The sequence below is a fragment of the Bubalus bubalis genome, chromosome 22, assembly GCF_019923935.1.
Source record: "Bubalus bubalis isolate 160015118507 breed Murrah chromosome 22, NDDB_SH_1, whole genome shotgun sequence".
NCBI lineage: Eukaryota > Metazoa > Chordata > Mammalia > Artiodactyla > Bovidae > Bubalus > Bubalus bubalis.
The window spans coordinates 20,514,976-20,528,577 of record NC_059178.1 but is presented as its reverse complement, the minus strand read 5'-3'; the positions used below and the strand labels follow the sequence as shown (position 1 = coordinate 20,528,577).

The 13,602-nt window shown below is 38.9% G+C and overlaps 1 protein-coding gene across 7 annotated transcripts in view; it reads left to right on the top strand.

Moving 5' to 3' along the window:
• The window catches only part of ANKRD12 (ankyrin repeat domain 12), a 101,270-nt gene extending 89,220 nt beyond the window's left edge, over nucleotides 1-12,050 (top strand). For 6 of the 7 annotated variants that reach the window (XM_044934644.2, XM_044934645.2, XM_025273622.3 and 3 more), the window contains 4 exons: nucleotides 3,681-3,779; nucleotides 5,973-6,116; nucleotides 8,487-8,582; nucleotides 9,191-12,050. In XM_044934644.2, coding sequence (XP_044790579.2) covers nucleotides 3,681-3,779; nucleotides 5,973-6,116; nucleotides 8,487-8,582; nucleotides 9,191-9,376 — 525 coding nt within the window. In that variant the 3' untranslated portion in view covers nucleotides 9,377-12,050. Of the gene's footprint in view, nucleotides 1-2,094; nucleotides 2,309-3,680; nucleotides 3,780-5,972; nucleotides 6,117-8,486; nucleotides 8,583-9,190 lie in introns of those variants that run through there. The other variant, XM_044934647.2, reaches the window with a different exon arrangement.
• Nucleotides 12,051-13,602: the final 1,552 nt, after the last annotated feature.

Sequence of the window (13,602 nt, the reverse complement as noted above, 5' to 3'; positions counted from 1 at the left end):
CATGACCATCTGGTTCTTTATAAACTCCTCCCCTCCCTGGTTTTTCATGATGGTGTGCTCTTACCTCACTAATTTTTTTCTGTCTTCTTATGGCTCTTGTACCAACCCCTTAAACATCAAGGTTCTCCAGGAGTTAATTCTTCAGTCAGCGAAGTCCTGTCTCTTTCAGTGGTTTCAGCAGCCTTCTATGCACAGTTAGTCCCAAAATGTCCTGTCGAGCCATGTCATCTCTAGAATCAGATGGCAGGCGCCTCCTGGGCACAGTCAGTTAAATGACCTCAGGCACATGTCCCAGGCTTGGTTTCCCAGTATGCTGACCCTGAGGGTTTTCCAAGAGAGTCGTAGGTGGGAGTTGTCAGGAGCTGTGCCTGCGTGTGTGCGGGAGGTAGAATTGAGGAGAGCAGGCAGGTGCCCTGAGGTGAGTGCAGTGATTGCCTGCACCTGTGGGAGCCTCAGGTGGGGAACCTGGGCGGGGGGGGGGGGGGGGGTGGGCGCCGGGTGGGGATGGTTATCTTGAGCTGCTGCAGAGCCTTGGCCTCCAACTCTCTGTTTCCAGAAGGCAGGTCTAATGGCACCCACTCTGACCTCAGACCTCAGAACAGGACCCCCGACCCACTCCCAGAGAAACACGTTATTTATTGGTGATAACACCACAGTAGAAACCCATCAGTTAACCTGGTTCTATCCCTTAGATCTGAGGACTCATTCCAGAATCGACGTTCTCTGCTGCCTGTCCCAGGGCCCTTGTCAGTATCTCTCACTTCAGCATTGCACCAACTTTTCCACTGCTGCTCTCTCCTAGTTTCTTTCTTTTGGCACTTTCCTTTTGTTATTATATTTATGTCTCTTTAAAAACAATAAAAAGCTGTTTCCTTGTTGAAGTATTTCAGTTGTAATTTGCTGGCTCCCCATTGGCCACACATAAAAAACCCACATCTGAGCACAGCAGCCTGACCTGTCTCCCCACTCATGCTTCATCATCTCACCACTTGTCCGAGTCACTCAGCCTTTCAGCCACACTGAGCTCCCTCTTCTGTGGAGTCTCTGCTCGCTGCCTGGGTCCTTTGGCTGTGCTCTTCGCTCTACGTGGAATGCTTCGCCAGGGCCATTTTTCTCTCCTCTTCTGTCATCGAGTGAGCTGTGTTGTCACTCTGGGCAGGATCTTGTCGGAACAGAATTGCTTATATCTTCCTTAAACCTACCCAGGATGTTATAGTTAACTGTTTACAGGCCTGCCTCTCCCTTTGAGCTGTAATCTTATGAAGGGCTTGGACACTGCAGGTCTCTTGGAGAATGATGCCTGCCTCTGTCTTCAAGCCTGAATACACTACTGACTTCCGTAACTGTGTTCTACCTGCTTCTGGATGTCTTCTGAATGTCCCACAACATAGGACAAGATGAGGAGAAAGCAGAGGGAAAGTGTCCTCAAAAAGCCTCCACATACTCCTTCTCTACAGATGGATGTATTTTGAGAATTCCCAGATTTGTATATTCTGCACAAACCTCTCTCCTTGGCTTCTTTTATACTAGCTGGTCTACTCAACATTTCAGCACTTAACTTGCCCCTAACCTGGTTCTCTCTCCTCAGGTCCCCTCTTGTGGTCTCTGTTAGCAGCCATCCAGTCCTAGTGCTGAAGGACCTGTGAGTCCTCAGCTGCTCCCTCTTTTTTATCCTCAGTCACCCACAGTTTTAGACCCCATCCCTTTCTCTGCCTCCCCCTCTCACACCAGTGCAGCAGTGACCTGCTTCCTTCATTCCTTGCTTATAGTCGCGTCCCCCAATAGCTGTTCTCCAGTACAGCTGTGAGCTTATTAAGACCTTTCCCTGGTTCCCTATTACATATAAAATTTACCCCAATGTGTTACACATAATGTGATCCACAGCGTGTTAATTAAATACCTTCTTCAGTGGGGAAAGAGGGATATCTTTCATGACCAAATAAGTTTGGGAAACATCATTAATCAAAAAATAGATTTCTTCACTGTAGGATTCCTAAAACTATTAAAATTTAATTTGTTAATTATGAGATATGTAAATAAGTATCTGTGTGTGTGTGTATATATATGTGTGTGTGTGTGTGTATCCATACACAGTGTTTCCCATCCTCACTTGTTCTCGGACCATTTCCTGTAAACCATGTTTGTGGACCCAGCGTTCTGTGAGTCACGCCTGGAGAAGCACTGTGTGCAGGGTAGACTACAACCTGTAGTACTGGGCCCTGCTGCTCTCTCCATACTGCCCTCTCTGCTCTCACACTTGACGCTCCAGGAACTCAGGCCTGCCTGTAGGTGCCTCCTGACTCCAGACTGCTTGTCTCAGGCAGGTGATTGTATTGTTCTCTCCTGTGTGAATTAGCTCCCTCCCTCCTTTCTCTTTTCCCCCACAACTAACTTTTCTGAACTCTTTACTCTGGCTCTTCCTTTAAGGTGGAGCTCAGGCATGACCCTCTCAGAAAAGCCTTCTCTGACACTCCAGTCTCAAAGGAGGAGGTGTTTTCCCTGTGCCACTTGAAGGATCACCTGTGTGACTTTTCAAAACTGAAATAATAGCACCAAACTGTACTCTTGCCTCTTACTAAATTTAAAGAAGTTTTAAGACACAAATCAAATGTATAATTAGAGACCTGAAAAATGATCAGTCCCAATAAGCTGTTTTATAGAATAGTCTGCATTGACTCAACTGATTGAATCCTAGTGGTGTTAAACTGTTTACTGTTTATAGAGTCTTGATTAGGTCCAGTTTTTTGTCTCTGGTAAGTGTTTCAGGTATAGTACTACACTGTCCCTGCAGCCACACGTCAGTATCTCCTTGTGCCCCTGCCAGAAGAGTCCCCCAAAGTTATTGCTTTGTGCCAGGATGTTCTGAGAAACCTTTGTTTCTTCACTTGAGTATGTTGACAGTTATTAAAAGCTGGGGGCAAAGGGAGAATATGCAGGGGTCACAGACAGTTGCTGCCCTCCTTGGTGTCTCTGTATTAACGCTCAAGAGTGTGCTAGAGACTGAGTCAGCTTTCTTAAGCTCCAGCATCTGTCAAAAAGCACAGTTCATGATAATAATCAAATCAGAGGTGGACTACCATAAGCTCTTTGGAGAATGGATAGACAAAGTGAGATATCACATTTGTAATGAAGTTTGAAAACCACAGCTCTGTTAGAAGACAGTTTCATCTATTTTTATAAAAGTTAATTCACTAAATATAAGACTCTGCAGTTTTGTGTTTGGATTTTATCATGTCTACAGAGAGACTTTACTTACTGTACACTCAGACTGCCATCATCTTTAGGACTGTTGTGTGGTGTTTTCGTGTGTGTGTTATTCCTTCCTCCCTTTCTGTGAACGGTCACATACTGACGCTCTAAAACGTGTCTCTGCGGCAAACAACTCCCTCCATCCTCATTTGTTCTTTGGGATTTGCTGTGGCCTCAGAAGTAAAATGTGTACGTTTTGCTTTCTTTCAGAGCATTTCAAATGTGTCATGTTTTGCTTTCTTTCAAAGAGTTGAAATTGAAAAGTAACAACCAGTTGTGAAATTGTTACTTACTGTATTATTTAATTCAAAGAACGTAAGAATTTATGTTTTCATTACGTTCTGCACTACAAAGTTTTAATTTTATAGAAATAGCTGATTATTGTAAATGAAATCTAATATTTTCAACTCTTTTTTTTTTTTTTTAATTAGATTACACCCCCACCTTCACTGTCAGATCCACTTAAAGAGCTTTTTCGACAACAGGAAGTTGTCAGGATGAAACTACGTTTGCAGCACAGTATTGAAAGGGTAAGAAATGTTTAAATTCACTTATGCAAAAAATAACTTAACAGTAGATTATGATGGCCTACAGTTTTTTATTAGTGAATCTTCCTTATTTAGAACCATTTTGGGAAATGGCTTGATTTTATCTTTGTTCTTCTGCAGTAAGATAGAGAATTTTTAAGCCTGTTTTTGGATAGCCATTCCTGTGTTACAATTTATGTTCAGTATTTATTTGATATACAGAAGCCTCTTAAAATTTCTCAGTGTCATTTGCCGGATCTGCAGGCTGGTAGCAGTGAATTCCTGTTTAGATATACGGGTTTCCAGGTTCTGAAATTGTTGCTTGGTACCAGCTGCCATGGTGCAGAATCATACTGAGGCTGCACTCCTTGGTCCTTTTGGTCTGCTTTAGTATTCCAGTTTCTGGTGGTTAGTTTTGGCATGAAATGACAAGAGAACAAACCTGTCTATTTATAGAAATCATCAAAGTAACTTGGATTGATAAAAATAATAAATTACCTTCTATATCTCTTCTGGGATGATCAGGGACTTTCTGAAAATATGATATAAGTTATGACCCTTCTTTTACAGACACATAGATTCTTATACAAGTAAAACCTTGTATGTGATTTCTTCATTCATGATTGATTCTCTAGGGTAGAGGTTCTTAACTTTTTTTGTGCCATGGATTCCTATATAAAACCTTTGCTCAGGATAATACTTGTAAATGAATGAAATAAATTTATAGTATTACAAAGAGAAAAGCAAATAAAGACGCACTCAAACAGCTTACAACTGTTCACATCAGTGAACAGTTTGTTAGCAGAAAGAAGGTAGGTCGTATAACGCACATCAGTAGCCATTTCAGCCACAAGCTTGTGGTATATTTCATCTGTGCATGTAGCCATGTTACAAATGCCTTGCTGTTACAGAAGAGAAGCAGCCACCACACCACCACAATGGAGTTACCACTTCAGAACACTTAGAATGCATATAATAAAAAGACAGATAATAACAAATGTTGGCAAGGGTTGAAAAACTGGAATCTTCTACTTTGTTGGCAAGAACATAAAATGACACAACTGCTGTTGAATCAATTCAGTTCAGTCACTCAGTCGTGTCCAACTCTTTGTGACCCCATGGACTGCAGCACACCAGGCCTCCCTGTCCATCACCAGCTCCCGGAGTTTGCTGTTGAATACATTTTGGCAATTTGTCAACAAATTAAACATAAACCTACCATATGACCCAGCAATCCCACTCATAGTTATTTACCCAAGAGAAATAAAAATACACATTCAAACAAAGAACTGAGCATGAATGTTCATAGCAGCCTTATTCTCTGTGTCCCAAAGGAGCCATCAACTGATGAACAGATAAATAAAATGTAAAAATGAATGAAAGTGTTGTGTGCTACAACACAGATGAACCTTGAAAACGTGACATGAAAGAAGCCAGTCACAAAGACCACACACTGTTTGATTCCACCTATATGAAATGTTCATAACAAGTAAATTCATAGAAACCAGAAGTAGAGTTGAGGTTGTCAGGGGCAGAAGGGAAATGCAGAGTGACTACTGGTGGGCCCAGGGTATTTCTTCCTGGGGTGACAAAAATGTCCTGGAGTTAAGTGGTGACAATTGAATATCTTGGTAAATACAGTGAGCCCGCCATATCCACAGGTTCCATATTCATGGAGTCAATCAACTGTGGATCAAAATACTCAAGAAAAAAAATTCCAGAAAGTTCTAATACGCAAAACTTGATTTTGCCACATACTGGCAAATTTGCCTAGCATTTACATTGTCTTAGGTATTGTAAGTAATCTAAACATGATTTAAAGCGTATGGGAGTATGAGTTTAGGTTATATGCAAATATGGTGCCATTTTATATAAGGGACTTGCACATCCATGAATTTTGGTATCCACAAGGGTCCTGGAACCCATCCCCCACAGATACCAGCAGATGACTGTATGTTATTAATGAAAGCCATCATTGTACATTTTCAGAAGATCATTTTTTAAAAAAGACTGCCAATTTTGGAAAGAAAATTTACTTTTAGAATTCTCAAAGTTCTCAAATTTCTCAGCCTTACTATGAAGGAAAAACTGCTCTGAGATTAAAGTTCTTTTAACATTTTAAGTGATTTTTTTTTTTTTTTTTTAAACAAGTGGTTGAAGAGTTTTTGTTTTTCTTTAAATTCTTTGTTCAACTAGGAAAAACTCATTGTATCCAATGAACAGGAGGTTCTTCGGGTTCATTACAGAGCTGCAAGGACACTGGCAAATCAGACACTGCCATTCAGCGCGTGCACGGTTCTCCTGGACGCGGAAGTGTACAGCGTGCCCCTGGATGCCCAGGTAAGGTCTCCCTGCTGCCTCAGTGCCCCCAGGACAGCAGCGCCTCTGGCAGTTGGTATCCTCAGGACAAACCTGAGTTCAGCAGTCAGTAAAGCACAGAGGCGAAAATGAGTGAAGCACTTCGAGATCACCTGGCCCTCTGAACGTCAGGTTTATATCATTAAATCAAGACAATTACAGAACAGATACGTGTGTGTTTACGATAGCCTCATTTTATAGATAACTTGTAAGTTGTTTCTGTCATGGATTTTATACCCCGATCTTGACCTTCGAGCAACTGGGAAGCTTAAAGCTGGAAGCTAAAAAAAATTGGCAGGTGGAACCCGGGTTGAGTCAGTGCTGAGAGAGGGCTAGGCTTTATTTGGATCTTGGGTGTTGTTGGGATAAATTAAAAGAACTATGGGAAACTGTAGCTGTAGTTTGAAAACATGTACTGCCACATATAAATTTCAGGAATCCAGAACCAGACATCAGTCATCAGAATTTTTTTGTGGTTCATAAACCAGAATGAAATTCACCCATCATAAGAGAATATAATAGTATAAACAAGACAATGAAGGATTATCACCAAAAAAGACTAGGAAATGCTGGGTTTTTTTTAAAAAGTTATTTATTTGGCTGCGCTGGGTCTTCATTTCTATGTACAGGCTTTCTCTAGTGTGGAGAGTGGGGGCTACTCTCTAGTTGCAGTGCACAGGCTTCTCACAGGCGGGAGCTTCTCATGTTGAAGGGCATGGGCTCTAGGCAAATAGGCTTAAATAGTTGTGGCTCGAGGGCCAAGTTACTCTGCAGCCTGTGGGATCTTCCTGGACCAGGGATCAAACCCATGTACCTTGAACTGGCAGGCAGATTCTTATCCACTGTACCACCAGGGAAGTCCCAGGAAATGCTGTTTTAAATCAGGCCAACCATAGAAACACAAAGTATACACGGTATATTACAGAGAAAATTACTTGGTTCTTTCTGGGCTTTATTTTTCTCATCTGTTTAAAAAGAAAAAAAGGAGTCCCAGACGGGTCATAAAGAGAATTTCTGAAAAGAAGTGAATTTTCCTAGTAAACCCAGAATGATCAGAGACTAAAAAGGATCATGCCACAGTCAACAGAAGAACGTAGTCATCATCTTGAGAACGACTGTGGGCCCGTTGCCTGTCCTTGTACAGCTGGCCTTACAGTTGGTAGACAGTCTCTCTCGACTGAAGAGCAGGCTTGTCCAGGTGAACAGAGCTGCAGAGGGTCTAAGGAACAAGTCCACTTGCTTAGGTAGGCTATTCTCTTATCAGACCTCTTCATTTTCCAGATAAACTTGTCATATTAAAAAGGATTGAATGATAAAATTTAAAATAGTCAACACATCTTTCCTGAAGACCAGGGCAAAAGTGGTCACAGCTCAGAATGCGGGCAGTGTGGTAGTGGGGCTGCCTGAGGCCTGGATACCCCTGTGGCGGTGCTGGTGGTCAGGTTGGGTGGGGCAGTCATGGAGGCAGCTGCCTGGTGGGCCTGGTGCTGCCTGTTGCCCGGGCATTAGAACGAGGCCTTCACAAGTCAATTCTCAAACAAGATGTAAAGAGATGCTCTTAACCCCATTTACAGAATAGAAAATTGAAGGAGTATGTAATCAATTTGAAATTACACAATATGACATTTGAATATTGCCTATCTTAAAGAAATACCAAAACTGGTATTACTAAGAGTCAGTGTAGTATTTCCTTATAAACTCTTCAAAGAATAGGTCCTAAAAAAAGGAATCAGTCCTGGGAGAAACACCAGCCCCAGAGCCCTGTCTGCCACCATGTTGTTGTTTCCTCCCAATATGTGATAAGCGAGAGTTGTTAGTAGCTCAGTTGCGTCCAACTGTTTGCGACCCCACGGACTGCAGCACTCCGGACTCCTCTGGCCATTCTTCCCAAGCAAGAATACTGGAGTGGGTTGATATTACCTTCTCCAGCGATCTTCCCCACTCAGGGATCAAACCCGAGTCTCCTGAGTTGCAGGCAGATTCTTTACCAGGTCTGAGCCAACTGTCACATTAAAATGAGTTTCATGATCAGTTATATGTTAATAAGGTCACAGGCATTTAATACATCATATGACATGCCTTTTTGAGACATTTTTGACTCACAGAGCAGTAGGGTTCTCTTTAATTACTAAACCCAACATCCTAATAATTCTAATAACTAATCAGCTCAGTATGGAAATATTTTATCAGCAGCCTGTTTAAGTACTCAGATTAGACGTTATCTTTCTTTGAAATATACTTTCATCATTCCTTTAAAAGTAGAATATACAATAAAAAGATACAATGGCATATAGATTTTTTTAAGTAGGTAATTTTATTTTGTAATATCCAACTATTTTTATACTGTTTCAGTCTGATGACAGTAAAACTTCTGTGAGGGATCGCTTTAATGCAAGACAGTTCATGTCATGGTTACAAGATGTGGATGATAAATTCGACAAATTAAAGGTATGTATGTTTAGAAGTTCACTCTAACTGGATGCTTCCCCTTCATCAATAGAAACTGTTGCTGTGTGATAGAGGAGTGGTTAGGAAACGAAAGATGGTAGGCTGTGAATCCTCATGCTGGTTGCACTTTGGAAGATAAATGAAGAAAAGGACCTCCCACCCCCCATTTTTTGAGTCCAATTTAGTATCAAAGGTGCAGCTGCCACAGAAAAAGCCTTTTCTAAAGGGGGTCTTCGTGCTTGTTAGGAGGGGGAGAACAGGGAGAGAAGAAATGTTATTTTGCCAGTAGTCTGTAAAGAAAATTATTTGGCTTGAATTATTTTTAAAAATCACTCTTCCTTAGATTTTCATAATTCTTCTGATAATTTGAAATGTTATTGCTTGAAAGAACAGTTTCAAATTGAAGTCTGTTAGATGAGTATGAAGTCACAGGCCCAGAAGGATTTGGTATATGGATACAGATATAAGACAGGGTAAACCAGAAATGGACGTAACTCAGAAACTTCACATACCCTAGTATATCCATCTTGCTCCCTAAAGAAACAATGCATGAGATTAATTTTTAAACAAAGCAGTTAAATAATCAATTCTTCTCTTCTCTTAAATAGACCTGTCTTTTAATGAGGCAACAGCATGAAGCTGCAGCTTTAAATGCCGTCCAGAGGTTAGAATGGCAGCTCAAACTCCAGGAACTTGATCCTGCCACCTATAAATCTATCAGCATCTATGAAATTCAGGAGTTTTACGTTCCGCTGGTTGATGTTAACGATGACTTTGAATTGACTCCTATATAGCAGCCGTTACTTCCTGATGGTGTCTTAAACAAATGAGGCTCAAGAGTGTTATGCTGTGGAATGCTGCCTTTTGACAAAAATACGATATTATGCCTTCACAGTTGTTGGTAAAGTTCAACTAAAGTTGGTGATGTAGTAAACACTGTCATTTTATTAAAAATGAAAAGAATTATTTTGGATCTTAGATCCAAGCAGTTTCTAACTGAAACCTACTATTTATATTGGTGGAAGGTGACTCACATTGGAGCCTGTTGGCAGATGTCATAGTTGAGTAGGGAGCAAAGGGGCTGCTAATGGCGCTGGAAGCTGTTAGCGCTCTGGGTACGAGATGACTGCGGGTGTTCAGGTTCTGTCACAGTCTGCTAAAATAGATCAACAAACTAAAAGGCGCAGTTCCTACCAAATAGTTTCTAATGTGGAAGGAAAACTTGGCACAAAATTTCTTCAGTTTATTTTATTTGTAAGTTAATTGTATAGCTTTCTTTTCGAAAGTTTTAATATTGTCTTCCTTTTTAATAACTTATTTTATACATATTGTGCAGATGTAAATCTTGTAATTAATGGTCAAAATGTATACAAAGGGATTGGTAGTCAAAACATATACAAAGAGATAATTGTAAAACTGTTTTGTCTAATGTTTTATTGGACCAAAGTTGTAGTTTGTATGGTATGGAGTGTAGTGATAGTGTGTTGAGGTAGCAGGACCTTTAAATAAGGCATGCGTGTCTGCGTTAGCTTGTTGCCATCACAGAATTGTAGAGACTGTGACTTAGCTGCATGCTCCCTGTAACTTAACCCTCTCCACAGTGATGCCTGGCGGTGGTGTAAGGTGTTCCACACCAGTCTCCCAGGGTAGGGCCTTTGGCTTACTATGTTGGACATTTTATTTAGAATTAGTCATGCAAAGAAACAGCTCTTTCTTCATCTCACGATAGAGCCTATTCTCCCTCCCCCAAAAAAATGCCTTTGAATGAAAATTCTGAAATTGTAAATGTCTATTTTAATACTCAAGTATGAAAGAATCTGTGAATATATGTAAATATGTTTAATAAATTTTATTGGTCATGTTAAATCATTGTAAAACTTTTTTACATTGCTCAAATATAATGTTTTAAGCTTAATAACCTTTGCACTTTTAAATAAAAACTGAGTACTCAAGAAAGAAATACTTGGTAGTCACAATAAGTAAAAACAATGGGCATATTCCTATTGACCTCTGCAGTGTTTATGAAAAATTAATATGTTGTATTTTTTCCTTGTATCAAGATACAAAACATATACTTTTCAGAATTTTATAATTAAAGTAAGATTTGGTATGCTGTTTTTTAGTAAAATAATTAGCAATATACGTAGAAAAAGTCCAGTTTCTCCTATAACATGATGTCAATTAAATGTTCATGAATATTTCAGATTTGAAACCTGCTGCTAAACTTATTAAACATTTTTGGAAAGAAAATTAGGTTATATGTAAAATTGATCATAAGTATATGAAATAAAATTTACAGAACTTTCCATAATACCTTCTTGAATTATAAAATAATACTGGATGTTTTTTATTCCAGTAAAAGTAAAGAGAATATATAAGGAATAAAGTGATTTAAATTCAGCTAGCAAGTTGGAAGTCCCAGCTAATGGGAAAGAATGTAAAATTGAAGTTTTTGAGTGCAAAGGTATATATTAAGCTTAGGGGTTTTGAATTTTTACTTCAGTTTATATTTTAATTCATACTGTACTTGGCATGCGCAATAAAGCAGCACATGTGAAAAATACACAGTGCAAGGACTCTATTATAAAGATTGGATGTAGTAGTCTTTAGAAATTTAGATGAAAGATTTTGGCCTTTTTTATTGGATAAATGAGGCCAAGAAAGGCAGGGTAGATTTTAAAGCACTGGTTTTGTTGAAGTTAAGTTTATTAAGGCTGGGAACATTAAAAGCTAATTTATAAAAGCAATACTTTTTAATATGAAAAAATTAATGCAAATTTTGTTTATACTTTTGCCTAAAAGTAAAAAAACCAGATTACTGAGCATTGAAGTCACAGAAAATACGAGAAGGGGAAGTTCATACAGCATTTTGTTCTGATGGTTCAACCAGAGATGGGGGACGGGGAAAAAAATAAAATCACTGTTTGGCCAAACAGAACAAGCTGCAGAAGAGAAAAACCAAGCAAGCAGAAATCTGGCATTTTTTAGTCACCCCAGCGTCTTAGTAAACTAACCACAGTTCTCTCCCTCTTCAATGGTACCTCAAGTTGCTGGAGCCTGTCTGCCATGATTCTGCCTCTGCAGATTTCCTCTGTAAAGTGACTCAAAGCTAATTGGAATAGCTTAGGAAAAAAAAAAAGTGAATGCCTTGTCCGGAGGAATTTATACTTAAGTAGTTAAGGGCTCTTGATATTAAAGATATTCTGAAGCTCTGAAATGCTAGAAAAAAACTTGGAATGAAGTCTATGCCTAAAATGATACAGGATTCTGAAAGAAATAAAAGGATGGTTAGTTTAATCAGTGATTTTTTTTTAACTATTCAAATATCATGAACAAGATAAAGATACTAAATTGTACCTAAGGATTTGTATTTCTTTAAATCTTGTTCTAAATCATATCTGTTTAATAAATGACTAGTTGATATTTGTGCATGTTATTTAATAAAGAGTTATATTTTTATAGAAAAAATAAGAGTGAAATGTGTGATAAATAATTTATTTTTAATTTTTTATTTTCCACTCCCACGTGACTCCAACACCAGTGTTTACTTGAGCAGGTGGCAAAATGGTAAATTACTCATTTGGGGGAAACAACCTTTTTCTAAGACAAAAATTAGCCTTGTCTACTCAGTAATGAGGTCTCAAAAAGTTAACAATATTTTTTATTCTATCTCTGACGCATAAAAGCCCAAAATTTTATGTAGGGGAAATTGACTTTTTAAAATTCATGAGGTAGTCTTGTCTTCTTGTATTTTTGAAAAAAAAAAAAAAAAAAAATACATTTTCACAACTTCTTAAAAAATCCTTTTCAAACCTTAAAATTTAAATAATTCCCAATTAATCAGATGGCTAAAAAGGTTAGTTTAAGCATTAGCATTTAAACAGTCAAAAAGTACATTTGGAAAGACTGACTTGTCAGTCTTCAATTTTAGCAGTTTTGACGGATATGTAGTGGTATCTTCCTGTGCCTTTAATTTGCATTTCTCTGATGACTGGGGAGTTTGAACATTGCTAATATGTTTAGTGACCATTTGTACATTTTATTGTGTGAAAAGTCCTCAAGTGTTCATTGTGTTGTCTTTTTATTACTGATTGATTTGTAGGAAGTCTTTATTCTGCACACAAATCCTTTGTCAGGTCTTTATTAATGTCCATAAGAGTTTAAGGAATGTGTGACTATCCATGCATTTAGGTTTTAGTGATAGGGATTTAAGGCAAAATATTGTATCATTGCGAACATTCTTATGTAAGCAGTTTTGCTAAAATAAATTATAGTAGTATATTTTTAACTATAACAAAATGCTTTAATTAAACTACTGTGTAACCATCCCAACTGGAATATTTGGAGAATACAAAAATTCTGTTTTCCTAAAAGGGAAAGAGAATCACAGCAACATGCTTTGTGAGAAGGGAATGATATTTTAAAATGAAAGAGATTAATGTGACGTCTGTATTTTATTTTATTTATTTTTTTTAACGTCTGTATTTTAAAGAGCTTGAAGGAAAGAAAGAAAAACCTCAGAACTTGTAAGTCTGACGGGCTTGAAGGCAAAAAGCTGAAGCCATCGTTGAAGGGCAGAGAGCAGAAAACCTTGAACGTACAGTCTAATCGGAGATACTTCAGATGGAAGCCCTGTTAAAGCCATCTGGTTCCCTGAACTAGTGACACTGCAGGCTGGATATGGTGGAGGGAGCAGTTTGTCCTCCAGAAAGCATCAAGAAGCTCTGGCTCTTAGAAGTAAGTTAGCACTGTGGTGGAAGTTTAATGAAGAAACATCTTAATTAAAAGTGTACTCTCAAAAAAAAAAAAAAGTGTACTCGCAACATGTAACCAGAAGTGGGGCCCAGCTGCTCCCTGCTCAGAAGGCAATAAAGAGGCACAAGTTTGCTTTATTTTGGATGCTGACAACTTGAGGGGAGGATAGACTTCTGTCCAAAGGCCCACTCTTTCCTGACCATTAGTGGGCTAGAGCTTGTATAGGCTGAGGGTGGGGGGCTATGTGCAGAAACAGCACAGCTCT